Source organism: Pecten maximus, chromosome 4 (assembly GCF_902652985.1).
Source record: "Pecten maximus chromosome 4, xPecMax1.1, whole genome shotgun sequence".
Classification (NCBI taxonomy): Eukaryota; Metazoa; Mollusca; class Bivalvia; order Pectinida; family Pectinidae; genus Pecten; species Pecten maximus.
This window is the reverse complement of record NC_047018.1, coordinates 46,050,745-46,068,492: the sequence shown is the minus strand read 5'-3', so window position 1 is coordinate 46,068,492 and position 17,748 is coordinate 46,050,745. Positions and strand designations below refer to the sequence as shown.

The 17,748-nt window shown below is 35.5% G+C and overlaps 2 protein-coding genes across 2 annotated transcripts in view; one reads left to right on the top strand and one right to left on the bottom strand.

The window, feature by feature from the left end:
- LOC117326250 (importin-13-like) overlaps nucleotides 1–11,387 on the bottom strand; it is a 40,446-nt gene extending 29,059 nt beyond the window's left edge. Inside the window, exons 1-6 of the mRNA XM_033882924.1 lie at nucleotides 11,271–11,387; nucleotides 9,290–9,364; nucleotides 8,403–8,522; nucleotides 6,208–6,266; nucleotides 5,342–5,450; nucleotides 88–186 (exon numbers count right to left, since the gene is read on the bottom strand). Of these exons, the coding sequence (XP_033738815.1) occupies nucleotides 88–186; nucleotides 5,342–5,450; nucleotides 6,208–6,266; nucleotides 8,403–8,522; nucleotides 9,290–9,319 (417 nt within the window). The 5' untranslated portion in view covers nucleotides 9,320–9,364; nucleotides 11,271–11,387. The remainder of the gene's footprint in view (nucleotides 1–87; nucleotides 187–5,341; nucleotides 5,451–6,207; nucleotides 6,267–8,402; nucleotides 8,523–9,289; nucleotides 9,365–11,270) is intronic.
- Nucleotides 11,388–11,489: 102 nt separating this feature from the next.
- On the top strand, nucleotides 11,490–16,663 carry LOC117326252. Its single transcript, XM_033882928.1, has 4 exons — nucleotides 11,490–11,703; nucleotides 13,261–13,419; nucleotides 13,869–14,092; nucleotides 15,471–16,663. Exons 1-4 carry the CDS (start codon nucleotides 11,562–11,564, stop codon nucleotides 16,566–16,568), a joined length of 1,623 nt encoding a protein of 540 aa, XP_033738819.1. The 5' UTR covers nucleotides 11,490–11,561; the 3' UTR covers nucleotides 16,569–16,663.
- Nucleotides 16,664–17,748: the final 1,085 nt, after the last annotated feature.

Here is a 17,748-nt window from a genome sequence, read left to right as displayed (position 1 = left end):
AGACAAAATGAACTGATTTTTTTTATTATTATTTTGAGATAGAGAGCTGATTGCATATAGATATCAGGTAACAATCTTGTTACATACTGTGAGATTTGGTATATCCTCCTGTTGAAACATGTCGATCAGTGTCTTTAGTGGGTCCGGCCAGTTATTTGGTGTTGTATGCAGAATCATAGATGATAACTGTCAAAATATAGGAAATTAAATCTGAAGACTATTTTTTCTTAAATAAAAAAAGTAGTTTCAGGGTTTCAGTTTATCAAAAGGAGGTCTATAAATGTACTTAACACAGGTGTGAATAGTTGAACCTCAATCTCCTAAATGGAAATTCCAAGATGTTGGGAAGAATGGATTAGTGCATTGTCTTAATGTGGAGAGAAATGGAAGTGTGCAGTATCTTAATGTAGAAGGAAACCAAAGCACCCAATGACTGGTTCAAAGTTGATTGTGTTACAATCATTGGACCACCTCACTACCAGTAATGTTGTCATACAAACATTGACCTCGTTTCCTCTTTATATACGACAGGCTGATAATATGTAAAAAAAAAAAAGAAATCAAAGTACTGGAAGTACTGTAAACGAACATTATTGTTTAATGCAAAATCAGTAATCTTCTAAGTTTAAAGTCGATAAATTTACTGATATTGGTTTAGGAAATAATTGCAAATTATTTGAAATGTTTGCAGCTGTTCTGATATGATTGAACACATGCATATTTCTGTCATATTTCTGTAAGGTCCTGATTGAAATTGGAAGTTTATTGATCTATCTTGGATGGATGAAAATAAAATATGTCTTCTTTCTTTCGGGAAGCCATCATCAGTTATAATACAGCCAGGACTGTGTGACCTTATTGATGCCAACTTCTAATATGCACTAAATTTAGGCTAGTTCTATCGTTAGTTTAGCATATTTCAACTTAATATGATGAAACACACATAAAGAACTACTGAAAACCAAAACCAGAGCTGCTAATCAAGGCCCGGATTAGGAATGTATCCTATTGAAACTGTACTCAAGCATGTATGGTACTTCAAAACAAAAAACTTGACTCCTTTTGTTCAGGAATCATTTGATGTTAATAAATCTTTATATGAGAAGATATACTTCTGGTATAATTACAGCATTGTACACAATGTGATAAAGAATAACAACCATATAAAGACTATCTTCATCAAATAATTCAGCAAACAGGAAAAGAAAACTTCAAGCTTCATTTTCAACTTCAAACTGATAAAGGTTACAGTCCATTCGATGGGATGACACATTCCCTATTTATTGTCCCTTTCCAATGTTGACCATCCAATCATAGTGAACCACACGCAGTTCAGCAATGTAATTGCACAAATCACATCCTTTATGTGGAGAGAACAGTTTTCGGGGTGTTATAAGATTCCATAACTGTATGCAAATTTGTGAATCATTCCATATCTATATCTATATACAGTCAAACTTGTAATAGCGGACACCCTTATATAGCGGACACCTGTCCATAACGGACACTTCCAGGAATCCCCAATGAAAATCACTATATAAATATCATGTATATAGCGGACACCTTCCTAATGCGGACAGCGGACACTTATTTTTGTCCGTAAAGTTGTTTAAAATTCCGTATAACGGACACGTGAAACCATAGCTGTGTTGATATTTGTGTGTAAAACGTTTCTAAATAACAAGCAGAGCCATAATTACTCAATTCCCCTGGCAGCAATGCTAACTTAGGAAGCCACTTCATCAGTCACTAATTGTCCTGTTACCTGTAAGTTGCTGTAACAATGGGCAGTAATTACAAGAGAGTGACCGATCGCCATCGGCAGAGGTGTTTGTTTACTCAACCTCACAGGTGACAGCTAAGCTTATTAGCCATTCAACCATAGCCTAGACAACAAGAATGGTCAGGTGGTATTTAAATCATTATCAATACCAACAAAAGAGGGACAAAGCAATAGTTATGTTTGTCATAATTGTTTTACTTACAAAATCAACCGTACGCAAATCTGACAGCACATGGTTGTCAGCCGCCATTTTCTCACACTCGGAACTCCTCGGAATATGACTACGTAACATATGAAGAACTGCTGAAGAGTTCCGAGTGTCTTTGTATACACTATACTAATTGACTGAACCAGAAAACGGTATTTATTAAATCAAATCCCTACATGTATTTCAGAAAATAGGTCTCAAATAAATGCTGAGGGATTATAATTATCAGAGGAAAATGCACGTTCATTTATAAAGAGTTAATTTTGTAATAGAAAAGATATTTCAAGCATATTTATTTTCCAAAATATTGAGGATTAATGAAAATTGTTTTACTATGATAAGAATTATCTTTACATTTTTTACAATGTTGAGTATTTGTCTGAATAGATATTCAGTAAAGTATGATATTGGGAAGATTTTTTTAGAAACAATAGGCTTAATATAAATTATTAAAAATATCAGCTCTAATTTTTGTGTCAGATGAATGATTGAAAATTAATTAATCAAGCATTTATCTTTAATTATTTGTCTTTTATTCATTTGTTTAAGTGTTTAGATATAATAAATCAGGAGACATATAGTGTACTATGAACAGACTTTGGTTTGTTTCTTCCTTTATAAGGGACATAACTCGTTGAACCTCTATATAAAGGACACCTCTCTATAAAGGACACTTTTGCCTTGTCCCTTAGGTGTCCTTTATAGACAGGTTCGACTGTATATACCGTTCGTGTATATATTTACACATATCAAAATTGGAATGACACAGGAGATTGGCAAGTTTAAGTTCACCATCAGTCATGGGAGGTTTACGTAAAATGTTATATTTACCGGGGTAATTAGTAATTTTGATTATATATTTATCAAGCTCTATTCTGTACTTTCTACCAGTGCTTATATTAGAGAATGGACACAATTATATGTTCTCCAATGTCAAAATTAATCATATGTAAAATATTAGGGGTTTATTTGACCGAGACGTATTTAAAATGTTTGTAATCATTCGCCATTCGAGGCCTGATTGCCGTCATATTTGAATTACCAAAATGGACCTGAAAGCAATATTTTAAAAAAGAGAATGATCTGTGACATGAATATTTCATAAAAATAATTTAATACATCATTTATTCACTTCATTCAGATCTTCAGACACCACATAATTTGTGAAGTCATATATAGAAATATATGAACCATTTTGTTATTGATTAATAGTTCACACAAGTAAGCACTAGATGTAAGCAGTAAGTATATGTACCGCTATCTACTGGCATGACTTTGAGTACAGTAGACTACACTCGCTTTGTGGATATTGACAGGATAACACATATTTACATACTAATTCAATTTTAGAATTGTAACTGAAATCTTGTAACAGCATGGCACAAATAGTCATCTGAATATTTGTTGTATATTGAAAAAATATTTAAGGTAAATATTAACTCATTTGCTCGACTTAAATTTTCAGTTTATCAATTCATCGATTACTCTGTGTTTGAAGTATGGTGTAGTGAGAATTTCAAGTCTTGATTATGACTTGATGAAAATTCTAAATTAACAAATTATTAAAATGAATTTGTTTGAAAAATAACACAAGTTCCACAGCAATATTATATAGAGTATCAATCACAATATATCAGAAGTTATCAAACTACAGATAACAATTAACGAATGAATATCAAATTAAGTGAATATCACAAGTATTTTTGCATTTGTTTTTAGATAATCCGGATTTCCGTCTTTAAAAAAAAATACCTAGTAGACGTAGTGCATAGTAAACGTAGCCATGTAACAGCTGATTTTAATCAGATATAACTTAACATGAACTTAACACCGTCACAGAAGTTCGTCGCAATCGAAAATTTGGTCGTGAATTCGGTATTTTGCAAATTATTTCAAAATACTTTCAGGTAAAAGAAAACAAAAATTCTCGTAAAAATATCGATTTTGGGTCGACTATCGGCCATTTCGGTAATTCAACTCCAACGACAATCGGGCTGCGATTCGCAAATGAATAATTAATTTAAAATTCGGTCAAATAAACCTCTAATATTTTATATATGATACAATCAGGCATTGCAGAACATATATTTTGGTCAATCCTCTGAAAATAATGCCAATTTATATTATAATTAAGCCCGATTTTTCTTCGTTTCGGTATTTCCAAGTCTGCTTCACGTGTGGTCCGTTTCAGTAAATATTCTCGTCTTTACCGAAATAAAAACAAGCTATATAATTGTTCATTTTAAACATGACAATAACTGCCAACCACACGTATCCAAAAATGTTATTGTTGATATCATCTGAATATTGCCGTAGTTATCTGTCACTCCGATTGTAAACCCCATGCCAAAGTGAAGGAAGAATCGACCAATCAAATTGGTTTATTTTTTATTTCCGTAAATCTTGCAGTTACCTCCCTTACAACAGTAAATACGTTCCAAGTATCGCCTACAACAAGCAATCCCGTGCACATAGCAAGATATTATCATTTGCATTTGATTTATTGGGTCATTTTCGTCAAAGGAAAATGGTATATGGAAATCGATGACAATTTTAACGCTATGACCAGTCACCCTGACCACAAATGCCACCTAATTGTAAGCCTATACATATGTACAGTTCTTTCTCGCAAACACGTACAGTAACTACAGTATAGTATGATACAATGTATCGTCTCGTATGCCGTCATTGATATATTTCTTTCTCTAAATTATAGAAATACACACCTAGTTGATAATGATGTAACATTCTAGAATATATATATTACAAATTTAAGTAAATTGCGGACAAATTTGCAGACCTATGCTATAATGTCAGCCGTTTTGGAAAGAACACAGAAGAGCAAAACTTTCTAAACATCCGGAGACGAATGCGCCTGCGCAATAGTTGTTTACATAAATATATTGACCTGGACCGGAGTTATTCGCAAAGTTCAGGTTCATTTAGTCTTCTCATTTCGCTAGCGTTATGCATTTCTCAAATCGTATGCATCTTGAAAACACCTACTGAATACATTTCAACCTTTTCGGTAAAACTACTATATAAAACGAAGATGTTTTTGCAAGTAAATTATTTGAAGCGTAAGGCAATGGGGGCAGCCATATTTCATTGAAACAGACAGTAGATGGCGTATTGGTGAATGTGGCTACCATATATGGTTATATTTCTCAGTCCAGTTCTTGATCACAATAACCGAACATTAATGTTCGTTTAAAAAAGTGGCAAATAAAAATTTCTGAGTAGGCATAACAGATTTTCCAGAGTTGTTCTAATCTTTTCGCCCCACCTGATCATGGCTAAATGTAAACAGAACTTAAGTTTTCAGAAACTCAAAATCTATCAGAACTTACCGCCACACAAAGTCGTGTGAGAACAATTTTTGGGCCACTGCCAAAGTGTATGATTCTCTCCAGAAGTCGAGTCTTTAGTCCTTCATACTGGTCTTCAGGAACTTCAAACCTAGGTCAGAAAACTTAAACTGTTACCAAATATCTCTTTATATATGATCATAAAAACAACTACTGGTATTAAGGAACTTCAAACCAAGGTCAGGAAACCAAAGTCTTTACAAATCATGTCTCTATATCCGAGTAACTAAATTTAACACAGATAACTTCACATGGCATCCAGCTGATCCTTGATTTTGAACAATTTTAGAAGTCAAATCACTATTCTCCAAAAATATGAAGGGTCAAATCATATCATTGACAAGTAGGTTAAAATACAAAATGGCACAATGTTCTTTAACATTTTATGAATTATGCTTTAAAACTTATTTCAAATATTTGAAAAAAAATCCTGACAATTTTTAATTTAGTGAATACTTTTCTATATAGATTTCAACTTATTTATCTTAAATGTATTCGATTATAACACTGGTAGTCCTGAATTTTGTAATTTCCTTAAGGAAAACATGTACTAATTCTCACAAAATATAGTGATAAGCAGTTTAATACATAGTACACAATGAACATAACATATTTTTCATTGATGGCTGATTACAACTTGGTGGTTGGAACTAAATATGTTTATAGTTATTTTAATATTAGGATTAATGCTGAAAAATTCTGATTCCAAGTGGAATGATGAAAAAGTTGATTCCAAAACTGTGATCAGGTCTTAACAATGGTTGTCAAAAGTATCAGATACATTTTCAGCCCGATACCTAATATTATTTTTCCATACAAGGCATTTTTTCGTTTTTCAAAAGACTTACCAGTATCTTGATATTTTTACGTGTAATGTGTTTGCACCAAAATATTGCACTTCTGTATTCTGGGGACAAAACAAAAGTACATGTTCAAACAAAAATTCATAGTTTAAAAAATTCAGACAATTTTTTTTTTTTTTTTATTTCACCACCTTATTTTCACGCCCTTCGTCTGCTTCTAGCAACTAAATCTGGCTGATAAAAGCTGCCAGTCATCATCATATTTATTGGCCTGTTTGTAAATTCTGAAGAAGCACTTCAAATCCTAACACACCTGTCACCTTGAAAGTAAGTCAAGCAGTGTTCCAGCTAGGATTTGAAAAGGGCAGGGTGCTGCCTAAAAAAAGGGCATTTTTGTGCGCGACATTTTTTCCAGGCCTATCTATCTTCTACCTTATTTTACAGGACAATTCAAGTACATTCATGCATTACATATGACCTGATTCATAGAGACAAATAGAAATATGTTGATTTTTTTTTTATTATTTCGTTTGTGTGTAAAAATATCTTCTTTCTTCTCTTTATTCTTCAAATATTGTTTTAAATTTTGATGGTAAAAGTAATGACCTAGAGTAATTCAAAAATAAAATGGTATTAGCATTATTTCAATTTAAGGGTGTATTGATAGAATCCATATACGATAATTACGTCCAATCAAAAAGTTACTATCAGATTATAGTCAACAGAGCGATATTTTCAACAAGAAGTTGGTCTGTCCATATACCTACATATATATACTAACTAATTAATATAGGTCTCTGGTCTGTCCGTTGTGATTGTAAGACGACTAATTGTAAGTGAAGATATTATGGAGCAAAGGAGAAAATGTGGTCAAGCATATACGAGAAAAAATGATTAAGTAAAAGAAATTCTATTATTTAATATCTGAATAAACTTCGTCCAAATAACTACGATGCATCTTGTAAGCGGCGGTAAATTTCTACTTTCACTTTAGACTCTTTAGAAATAACGGTAAACTAAAATCAGGAAATTATAGCAAGTTAACATTTTCTTGAATTACTATATATATATGGTAAACGAATTAGAGCCGGTTATGATTCGCAAGTTTCTGATCAAATATTTGTTCCGTTGCTCTCGTAAACAAACGGTCCCCGCGTGTTGTTAGAAATGTAATCACTTGGCTATCACATGACCCGCAGTTAATGCAGAGTCGGCATTTCTGATACGAAAATAACACAATATACACTAAACTTTTGCAACCATTATTCACATGAGAAGATATTTTTATATGTCCTTTATTTATTTATGAAAAATAAACATTTTGTATAGAAATCCGCAATCCAACAAGGAATTTGCGACATCTGCATTTACAACGAACCATTTCCGGCGTCCCGCCAAACTTCATCAAATAAAATCAACCGAAAGCTAATTTTGATTACTGGAAAATCACTGGAAAGTGATCTCATGATCATTTACCTAAAAGTTGCTTGGTTAAAACCAGAAGGATTTCGTGTTGTCACGTGAAGAAAATTTCAAAGATATATAGATCGATCGCCAATGCACACGTGCTCATGGGATAACTTTACGACAAACGTGCGGCTCTTTTCGGTCTTGTCAAAAGTTGTTTACATAAGTAAAACAACATTTCCATCCATTATCATTACTTTGTCAATCTTCAAAAAGCCGTCGTGATTATGATTTAATTGGATTACCAACCGATCCCATCGTCAGTATCGACTCGTCACGGTTAAATGAATCTATTAAAACACCATCTCGATCCCCAGCTGACCGATCACTGCCTCGGGCAGCGTACATCAGAACCGTGGATAAGGGTCTAACACAGGTAAGGGACTAGTGTTACATGTGGCCAATTAGTGACTGACTGACTGTATATTGCATGGCTTCATCAAATCGGATTTAGAGTATACGAGGCAAAATGAGCATCAATGACACTTAGAAAAAGGGCAGTACTACAGGAAAAGGGGCGGGGCGCATTTCTAACTTTGAATTAGGGGCAGGGCGCCGCGCCCTGCTAACCCGACCTAGCTGGAACACTGTCAAGGTCATTCATTTTACAAACTTGACAATATATCATTCAATATATGATGAACTTGAGGCTTATTTTTCATTTAAAGAATCTTTGGGCATGTCAGCTCAAAAAAAGCCAAAAAAATACTAGCAGATTTCAGAAGATACTCATAATACAAGATGATACTCCATGATTGAAGATTGAAGCACACCTTATCTGTGCCGAGAAGCTCCCAGCAGAAGGACCAGGCATCGGGGGAGATTTGAGCGGTTGTCAACCACTGATGGACCTGATGATGGAGGCATGCTGTCTGGTAAAACTGGAGCACTGCCTGTGGATAAATGGAAAACTCATTAATATAAAAGTATCATACATAGCCACTATTATTACCTTCAGTTCTTAACATGACATTTTAGATGTTTTCCCCATTTTTTTTTTTATCCTGATTTCTTTCATTTTGTTTTGGTTTTTTTTTTTTTTATTCTTGAAAATATCTAATAAGTTCACACTTACATTTTTTTTTCAAAACTTGTTCAAAATTTACAGTGATAATGTAAATAGATTCCAGATAACTGGTATATGTCAAACTACATCAGATACATAATTAATATGAAAGTTCAAGGTCATTATTATTCGGATTTAACTAGAAAATTATAATACACAAGTGTAAATGATTACTGGTTAAGCATGAATTACTATCTTTTGACTATCCTCAAAACTGTTTAATGCAACTTACTCATTTGTTATTTCTATTCATTTTCTTGCACTTATATTTTATACTTATTATTAAATTAGCTTGGAAATGAATGCAGCTTTTGTTCTTAAGATTTTTACTAATAAGTTTTTATGGCCAGATCATTACATAATTAAGAAATTTACAATAATCAATTATGGATTTTAACTTATAACTTATCATCCGATTGATGATATTACTGTATAGAGTAGAACCAGGAAAATGACAAAGACCTATATGCAGTAGTGATGGGAAAATCTTACAAAAGCCTAAAGTAGAATATAATGGAAAACTTGTTGGAAAACTCTACCTTAGAATCCTTGTTAGGATATTGTAAAGGTTTAATTTAAAGGATTTTTTATTACCTGCTCAACAGCAGCAGCCTGGAAAGTCATCTTTTCTCAGTTCCTATGTCCCTTCTCTAAACCATTGTGTGTTACCTGTGGTTGTAAAATACACAAAATCTTAGATGATAAAATATTTCTTCTTTTGAAGGAAGAATTATCCATTAATAATAAGCTATGTATAGTATTAAGTCCAGCCATGTCCATTGCTGCTTATAAAATTATCAAAACATGGTGTGTCATTGTCCTGTAATTTGGTTTGGTTTATTCTGTTTAACGTCCTATAACAGCCAGGGTCATTTAAGGACGTGCCAAGTTTGGAGGTGGAGGAATGCCGGAGTACCAGGAAAAAAACCACAGGCCTACGGTCAGTACCTGGTAACTGCCCCACGTAGATTTCGAACTCGCAACCCAGAGGTGGAGGGCTAGTGATAAAGTGTCGGGACACCTTAACCACTTGGCCATCATTGTCCTGTAATGAGTCTGTCCCCACTGTCAAGAGCTTTCATGATGCCTTCCTGTGAAATGTCAGATCTACCTAGGCCACTCCTTATAAACAATCAATAAGTGAACACCTTTCCACTAGACTAATTGGAAGGTTTCAGTGGTCAAAGTTAGTAACTATAACGTTATGGTATAATACTCTCAACTTCAATTCTTTTCAACTACTCCACCTTCATAAAATCTTTGACCTGGAAGCCAATGTCAATTAGCTATGATGTACCCAATAACTATACTTTTGACCAAACCTCCCAATGAGTTGATATCTCACACATAGGCTTTATAACAATATTGTCAATGTCTACGACACCTGTAATAGGAAGGAATGTTGAAATAAATATCCCAGACAGCCTTACACTGGACTTCCAAATGTCCTACTACCGCATAAAATGTAAACTGTTAAAACAGTAGAATGCATCAAGGTATATTTACTCAACTTTTACTTTAAAACAGTTGTCATAATAAAAATCTGGGCTTTCGTTTGACAAAGGGCCATGCTAAGTCAGTTAGAGCTACAGCAACATAAGATCAGGTGAAGATCTGAGGTGCGTGGTTCAATGCTCCCTACCCTTGACAGTTTGTGTTTCATGGGAAATTGATGTATGGGCCGGTCAGTGTGCTGATGTGGTGTCCTTGGAGAAGACATATTTGACCATATTAAAATTGCTCTTGTGATGGGCCTCCAACTACTAGAAGGAGGCCCTGTCTCAAAATGACCCTGACTGTTCATCACATGACAATAAACCCAGCAAACAAACAAGGGTCCATTTCATTCTTGAAAGTTTGACTAATTTAGTATGCCTATTGTATTTGCAAAGACGTGAATTTGAACTGATGCTTCAGATTTGAGATTGCACTTCTAAATCGTCAAGGGTCAGTTGAAAGTCATGCATGATGAAGGCCTAGCTAGTTAAAAGCTTGGAACAAATAAATGTGTATCGTTATACTGAATGTCAACCTTTGAAAAACTTAAAAAGGGCATTTTCTTCTTATAACATCAGTGCTGTGTCCATAAGCACAGTCTGAGCTAATCCGAAGGGTTATGATGTTAATAACGAAGTAAGATCGTCAGAAAATTTGGACTAGGTCTGAGCCAACCGTTAAGCGCTATTCCCGTTTTTTCTTTTGATCTCCATCAGATTTTCTAGTATTATTTTGTTTGTAATATTTTATGTAAAGTTTAGTTAGTACAGTAGATACAGTAAATGGTGCGGACAAATGGTACACTATACACATCAGTCAACTGGACTATCGGAAGAAACAAACACATCTGATGCCATGTCATCTTGATGTGCATGAAGATACTGTCAGATTCCCGGCACAGTAGGAGTAGTAATATCGTACCAATCGAGAGCGAATATTATCAATGAAGACAGTTCACCGCAGGTTATTTTAAGTACGCAGATATTTATGATCATTAGTATACAACCGAATTGTTTTTATATCAACATTTCAATATTGAATTATGTGTGGAGAATAGAGATAAATTAATGATAATTACAAGATATGTCTCCAAAAGGTAATCAATCATCTGCAGACACAGAGCTTGAAGCAAATTTGGCGACCATGATAGATCTCGTTCTCTCATGAAATCTCGTACAGGTGAGTATATTTTATAATCAGTTAAGATGTCAGTCTAGAATAAAATCCACCCGTGAAGCTTCAAAATTGGATATCTCGACTAAAATTTTGTTATCATACGGATATGGTTTTAAAATTAAAGGAATGAAACAAAATTAATTAGCACCTAATGATTCTCACGTGATCTTAAACGAGATTTCAAAATTGCAAAATGGCTGCCACCTACGGGAAAACGAGTGACTATGACCGAATGAAAAGAATGATGAATGTGCCTCGTCCATTTAGAAAATATGTCTATTGTCAGATTATAAGTGGATTTTTATTCATATACCTGTGGTACTCTTTCAATGGAGGTATGCAACGTTGTTTTTGCAAATCCGAAAACTGTTTGTTTTGGCCGTTGGCAAGTTCCAACATCACCGGTATAAGTCAACTCGGTCAATTGTTTTAATGCTTAATATTTGGCCGAGTTGACTTATAGTTAGAATTCGGTCCCATCTTCCAATTTTAAATGACTTTACACAGACTGATGTGACATATGCGTCAGCTAAAGTCAAATGCTCTAATATGTTAATTAATAATAAAAAATATACAACCAGGAATTACAGTATGATATGGGTGTGCCCCCCCCCCCCCCCCCCAAAAAAAAATGATACATTTGACTTTGAATTGGCATGACTAGCGTGCATATTTTGCATAATCTGTCAATCTGTTTTGACATTTTGTCCAATGAAGCATATAGATATATACATGCTGTACCGAACTGGTCATCTTCAGATGCATGATGTGACGAATGGGTGAGAATTGATGACATTGAAAAATTGACAATTCAATCTGAAAGGGAAATATTGAGATAACAAATGTTCCCTTCTTCGATGTCGTTAGATGTTCATGTAATGCAGTGAAAATGAGCATCTGTATTTTAATTAGATTGCTGGTTTCGCAGACAATCAAATCCTCAATGAACGATGTATTGCGAAGGGAGGTAACTTTGGGTGAGATAAGGGCTGCCAGACACTCATCAGCAAGCCTCATGTTTGTCAATTAACAATATTTCCCCCTAGCTTAGACCCATTATCACCCTCAAGGGGTTGAAAGATTCTGTTATTCTTTTTGCAGAGAGCTCTAAGGAAGTTTTCTTCAAAACAGAGAGTGGTATTTTTAATTCGTCATAATACTGTTCAGTTCTTACCAGTTAGTGATGCCATTTCAGTAAAGTAAAAAGATAATAAATTCAGAAGAGGGGCAATTCCTGAAGCTAGGTTCCAATTGCTATATTCCTTTCTTCTATCGCTGGTTGCCAACATGTTTCAGCCTCAGACAGGCTGTTGTCAGGGCACAGCTTACATTTTGAACATGTAGTTAGGCATAGAAATAGATGTTATGTCAATTAAAAAATTGTTTGCTTTTCTTTATAGTTAAATTGCAATACACAGTTGATACAGATATAAGTTAGTTTCTAATCACATATTACAGTTGTAAAATGTAATTTAAACATCTCTGGTTTACAAAACTCTTGTATACTAATTCAGTATCACCTGAAAATCTCATTCTGTCTTCCTCTTCTTCCCTCCTTCTTAGCTTTCACATGTTGTCGGTTATTGATGTAGTATGTATAGTTATAACATTCCATCTATCTGACTTCCTCTTTCTTCTCTCCCCTCCCTAATTTTTCACATATTTGTCACTTATTTGTTATATACTGTACTTAGTTTACAATATGCTCTTAAGTGTTTGTCACCAGCCTTTCTGTTCTAAGGAGACAGATTTATATAAGTATTCTTATAATTTTTTCTGAATCCGTACATTTGTAATATGTTGAAATGTATGACTTTGAATTTGAAATAAAATATGGTTTAAACTAAAATGTCATGTATTTTGATGTTATGTGTGTGATTCTCATTTGACAGGGCTGATTCCATGGTTCCTTCGTCATAATATTCCAGTCCTGAAGATGGGACCTGACATAAATACTCTGTACTTCTTTCCTCACACATCTGATGACGGAAGCAAACTAAAGTGGTCTCATGGAGCAAACACGCCCAACCTCCTACAGCGATCTCTACAGGGTAAGAACACTAAACTTGTAAGACTTGGTAGGCTTTATAAATCATTGTCGAGACCATGACGTAGATGTGCAGCAATTGGATTCAGAGTTAGTGCACTCATTTATTTTGCTTAATGTTTTGATTCTTCTCCAGGGATTCTCCTCAGTCAATTTTCAAGCAATCTCTTCTGAAACTTGATGAATTCTTTAAACATGGTATATATTTGGGTGTCTTCAAGCAGCATTTTGTGAATTTCTTTTCGGACAAATCTATATTTTCACTCATTTTATTACAAACATATATATATTGAATATTTTTGTGTAGAAATGTCAGGTTTTCATGACAAATATGAAATTTCTCTTATTTTCTCACATTTTTATACAAGCATATATATTGATGTGTCCTTATGAACACCATGTTGAAAATGTAGAACAGTTTAAGATGTCGGGTTATTGTGTTATTGTTTTCAGTTGATGTTGACATGATTGAGGGCGATGTGATGTTGAAGGGTCAAGGTACAGACAGCCAGACCCTTATTCCAGTGATGGGTCAGCCACACACTAAGGACGACAATATGCCATTTGAAGACTGGCTCACCAATATAACACCCACAGGAAAGGGTATTAAGATCGACATTCAGAGTACAGACGCTGTTGAAATCACTCTGCAGACCCTCAAAAAACACAAAAACAAGGTATGTCTCAGGATAACATACAGTCTTTTTTGAAAACTTATGTGGCCTTGAATTTACTTTTGACTTTGAAAAATCTTGACACCTGGTCCATTGCCAAGAAAAGGCCTTAATATACAATGATTTGTGACTTAAATGTTTCACAGTGGCAAAACAAAAATGCTTAGAATTATTTAATTAGGTCTTTGAAATGCCTTGATATAGTCCTGAATTTGGTTTGAGCTGATCTTGGTCTGTACATACTCTGACATAACTGATTACAATGAGTTATATACTTAGATAAGTGTTCAGTGCTTTTCTCACACTCACTTGTATACACCACTCCCTACATTATTAGTCCCCTGCCGTTTGAAAAACGGGGGGACTTTAGGTTTACCCTCCATCCGTCCGTCTGTCTGTCTGTCTGTCTGTCTATCACGCAACAGTTGTCCGGATAACTCCTCCTAAAGTACTACTCCGATTTTAACAAAACTTGGTATACATGATCAGTATAACATGTAGTTGTGCATCCCACATTTTTTCTCTCGAAAATCCATTTTTCAAAAATGAATAGGTGCACTTCTAGCTCAGGCAGGGGACTTTGTATTGCTGTTGCAATACTATCCATCCTTGTTCAATGGTGCACCATCATTCAATTGTACACCATCATTCAATTGTACACTTTATATTTGTTTATTAGTATAGGAACAAGAAAAGGTAGGAAAACAAACACTCCTGCTGTTTTAAATAGCAGTAATCATATCACTGTATGGGTTGAATACATCCCTTATATGGGATGCAGGGGACCCTGGTTCTCCTCTAACACAATTGTCCAAGGGTAATTATGATGTCACAATGTATTTTTAACTGCAAGAGTATACTTCTGAGCATAGAAACTTTGTAAAAGTTGTCCTGATGTTGGCTGCCTAGCAGTTGAAACATGTCAACAACATCTAGGCCGCAATAAAATAAGATGGCCGAGAAGCCTTTAGCCTGGGTATTTCCAAAAAGAAGAGTATGGTGTAATGGAAAGTGTTTGGATGTATGTTACAAATGTTCATTTCGTATGAAGATTAAGGATGTGTTTGCCAGTAAGTGTAACTACTTGTACATTGTAACATAGGGAGGAAACAAATGATTTATTGAAAATAATTCAATGGTTCTTATCTGTGTGATGTAAAAGGAGAGAAAAGAGATTTGAAACCTGAATCAGAAGTGATACGGCTCATTCTGCAAGGTCGATAACAAAATTAGGAAATAGTAGGACAGGTTGCTGTACCTGAAATGTGAGAGTCTTAAATTTCAGACTATCAGTGTATGAGAAATAAACTAAAAACGGCAGTGAGAGAGTTACCTTGAGGCGTTCCTGTTGTTTGAATTATGTTTGTGTTTGCTTTTCTAGATCCGTGTACCCCTATGGATCCATGCTGATATCTTCAAGGGCCCACTGGGAGGTGAACCACCAGTTGATGGTACGAGATTCATCAAACATGTCCAGCGTCTGTTCCCTCAATGTACCATCTCTCTGGGCTGGACATCGGGCACTCACACTGACCTCAGCCTGGTCAGTTACACATGGAAAATGGTGATTGACATGTACCACTTGGTACACGAGCACGAACTAGAACCGCCCATCGTGTTCTCAGTTCGGGCATCCATGATGCACAACTCGGTGCCGCAGATAAAATGGCTGACAGACAATACCAGAGCTTCACTGCTGGTTTGGAATACCCCTGGAGATAAAGTTCTCACCGAGGACTTCATGCATCTTGCCTTCAAATTCCCACCCCATAATTTGTATTTTGACCTCCAGGACAAGCAATTGGGTGAATATGTGAAAGAAAACAGGCATGTTTCAAAGGACAAAGTCAATCCATTAGTACTTCAGAGAGAGACTGTCATCTTTAAACCAGAGGCGTGGGTGAAGATGGGCCTCCATATTGAACAGCACTCCATACTGCCAAGTGAAGAGGCAATTGTTCTCACAACAAAAACTGTATACATTCTAACTAAGAATAAATACAAACCCAGAGGCCTCATTGTTCTACATGGACGTGTCCAGTTTTTGAACATAAAGAACAAAGACGCAGTCGAAAGAGAAACTGGATTGAACATCTACATGCGACCTACAGGCTATGCCGATTTTGAAAACATTGTGGGTATTCGTTGTTTCATCGGGGTAGATGGGTTCTTACAGATATCAGGAAGTAATTTAAAACGGGTAAAAGACTTTAAACAGACACACAGGATAACTCCTGGTACATCCAATTGTTTTCGATTTAGCGTACAAGACACAGGTAACGAGATCGTGATGAGAGTAAATGTGCTGCACAATTGTGAAACACTTGAGAGCACGAGAAAAGACGAAGAGGTGCATGCCGAGTTTAAGGTCCCTATTCCAGCCACCGTTGGAATAGACCAACATCCATTTATCCTCAAGCTAGAAGACAGCAATAGATACGCAGTGCTGGATGAACTTCATGTGAAATATAATCAGTAGTTAGGTTTCAATTGTACTTATGTTTGTAATGCTAAAGGATTGTTTTCATTTCTGATTTTCTACATGGTTGTAAAATCAGTTCAATTTTCTAAAAATTCTCACAAATATTTAACCTGATCTATTTAGAGTCAATACAACAGCTATGATTTTTAGCCCACCATCATCAGATGGTGGGCTATTCAAATCGCCCTGCGTCCGTGGTCCGTCGTCCGTCCGTCCGTCCGTCCCTCCGTCCGTCCGTCCGTCCGTCCGTCCCTCCGTCCGTAAACAATTCTTGTTATCACTATTTCTCAGAAAGCACTGAAGGGATCTTTCTCAAATTTCATATGTAGGTTCCCCTTGGTCCCTAGTTATGCATATTGCGTTTTGAGACCAATCGAAAACAACATGGCCGACAGGCAGCCATCTTGGATTTTGACATGTTGAAGTTTGTTATCGCTATTTCTGAGAAAGTACTGGAGGGATCTTTCTCAAATTTCATATGTAAGGTTCCCCTTGGTGCCTAGTTATGCATATTGCGATTTGAGACCTAATCGGATAACAACTATGGCCGACAGGCAGCCATCTTGGATTTTGACAATTGAAGTTTGTTATCGCTATTTCTGAGAAAGCACTGAAGGGATCTTTCTGCAAATTTCATATGTAAGGTTCCCTTGGTGCCTAGTTATGCATATTGCGATTTGAGACCTAATCGGATAACAACTATGGCCGACAGGACAGCCATCTTGGATTTTGACAAATTGAAGTTTGTTATCGCTATTTCTGAGAAAGTACTGAAGGGATCTTTCTCAAATTTCATATGTAGGCTCCCCTTGGTGCCTAGTTATGCATATTGCGATTTGAGACCAATCTGAAAACAACATGGCTGACAGGCAGCCATCTTGGATTTTGACAATTGAAGTTTGTTATCGCTATTTCTGAAAAAGAACTGAAGGGATCTTTCTCAAATTTCATATGTAGGTTCCCCTTGGTCCCTAGTTATGCATATTGCGTTTTGAGACCAATCGGAAAACAACATGGCCGACAGGCAGCCATCTTGGATTTTGACAGTTGAAGTTTGTTATCGCTATTTCTGAGAAAGTACTGGAGGGATCTTTCTCAAATTTCATATGAAGGTTCCCCTTGGTGCCTAGTTATGCATATTGCATTTTGAGACCAATCGGATAACAACATGGCCGAC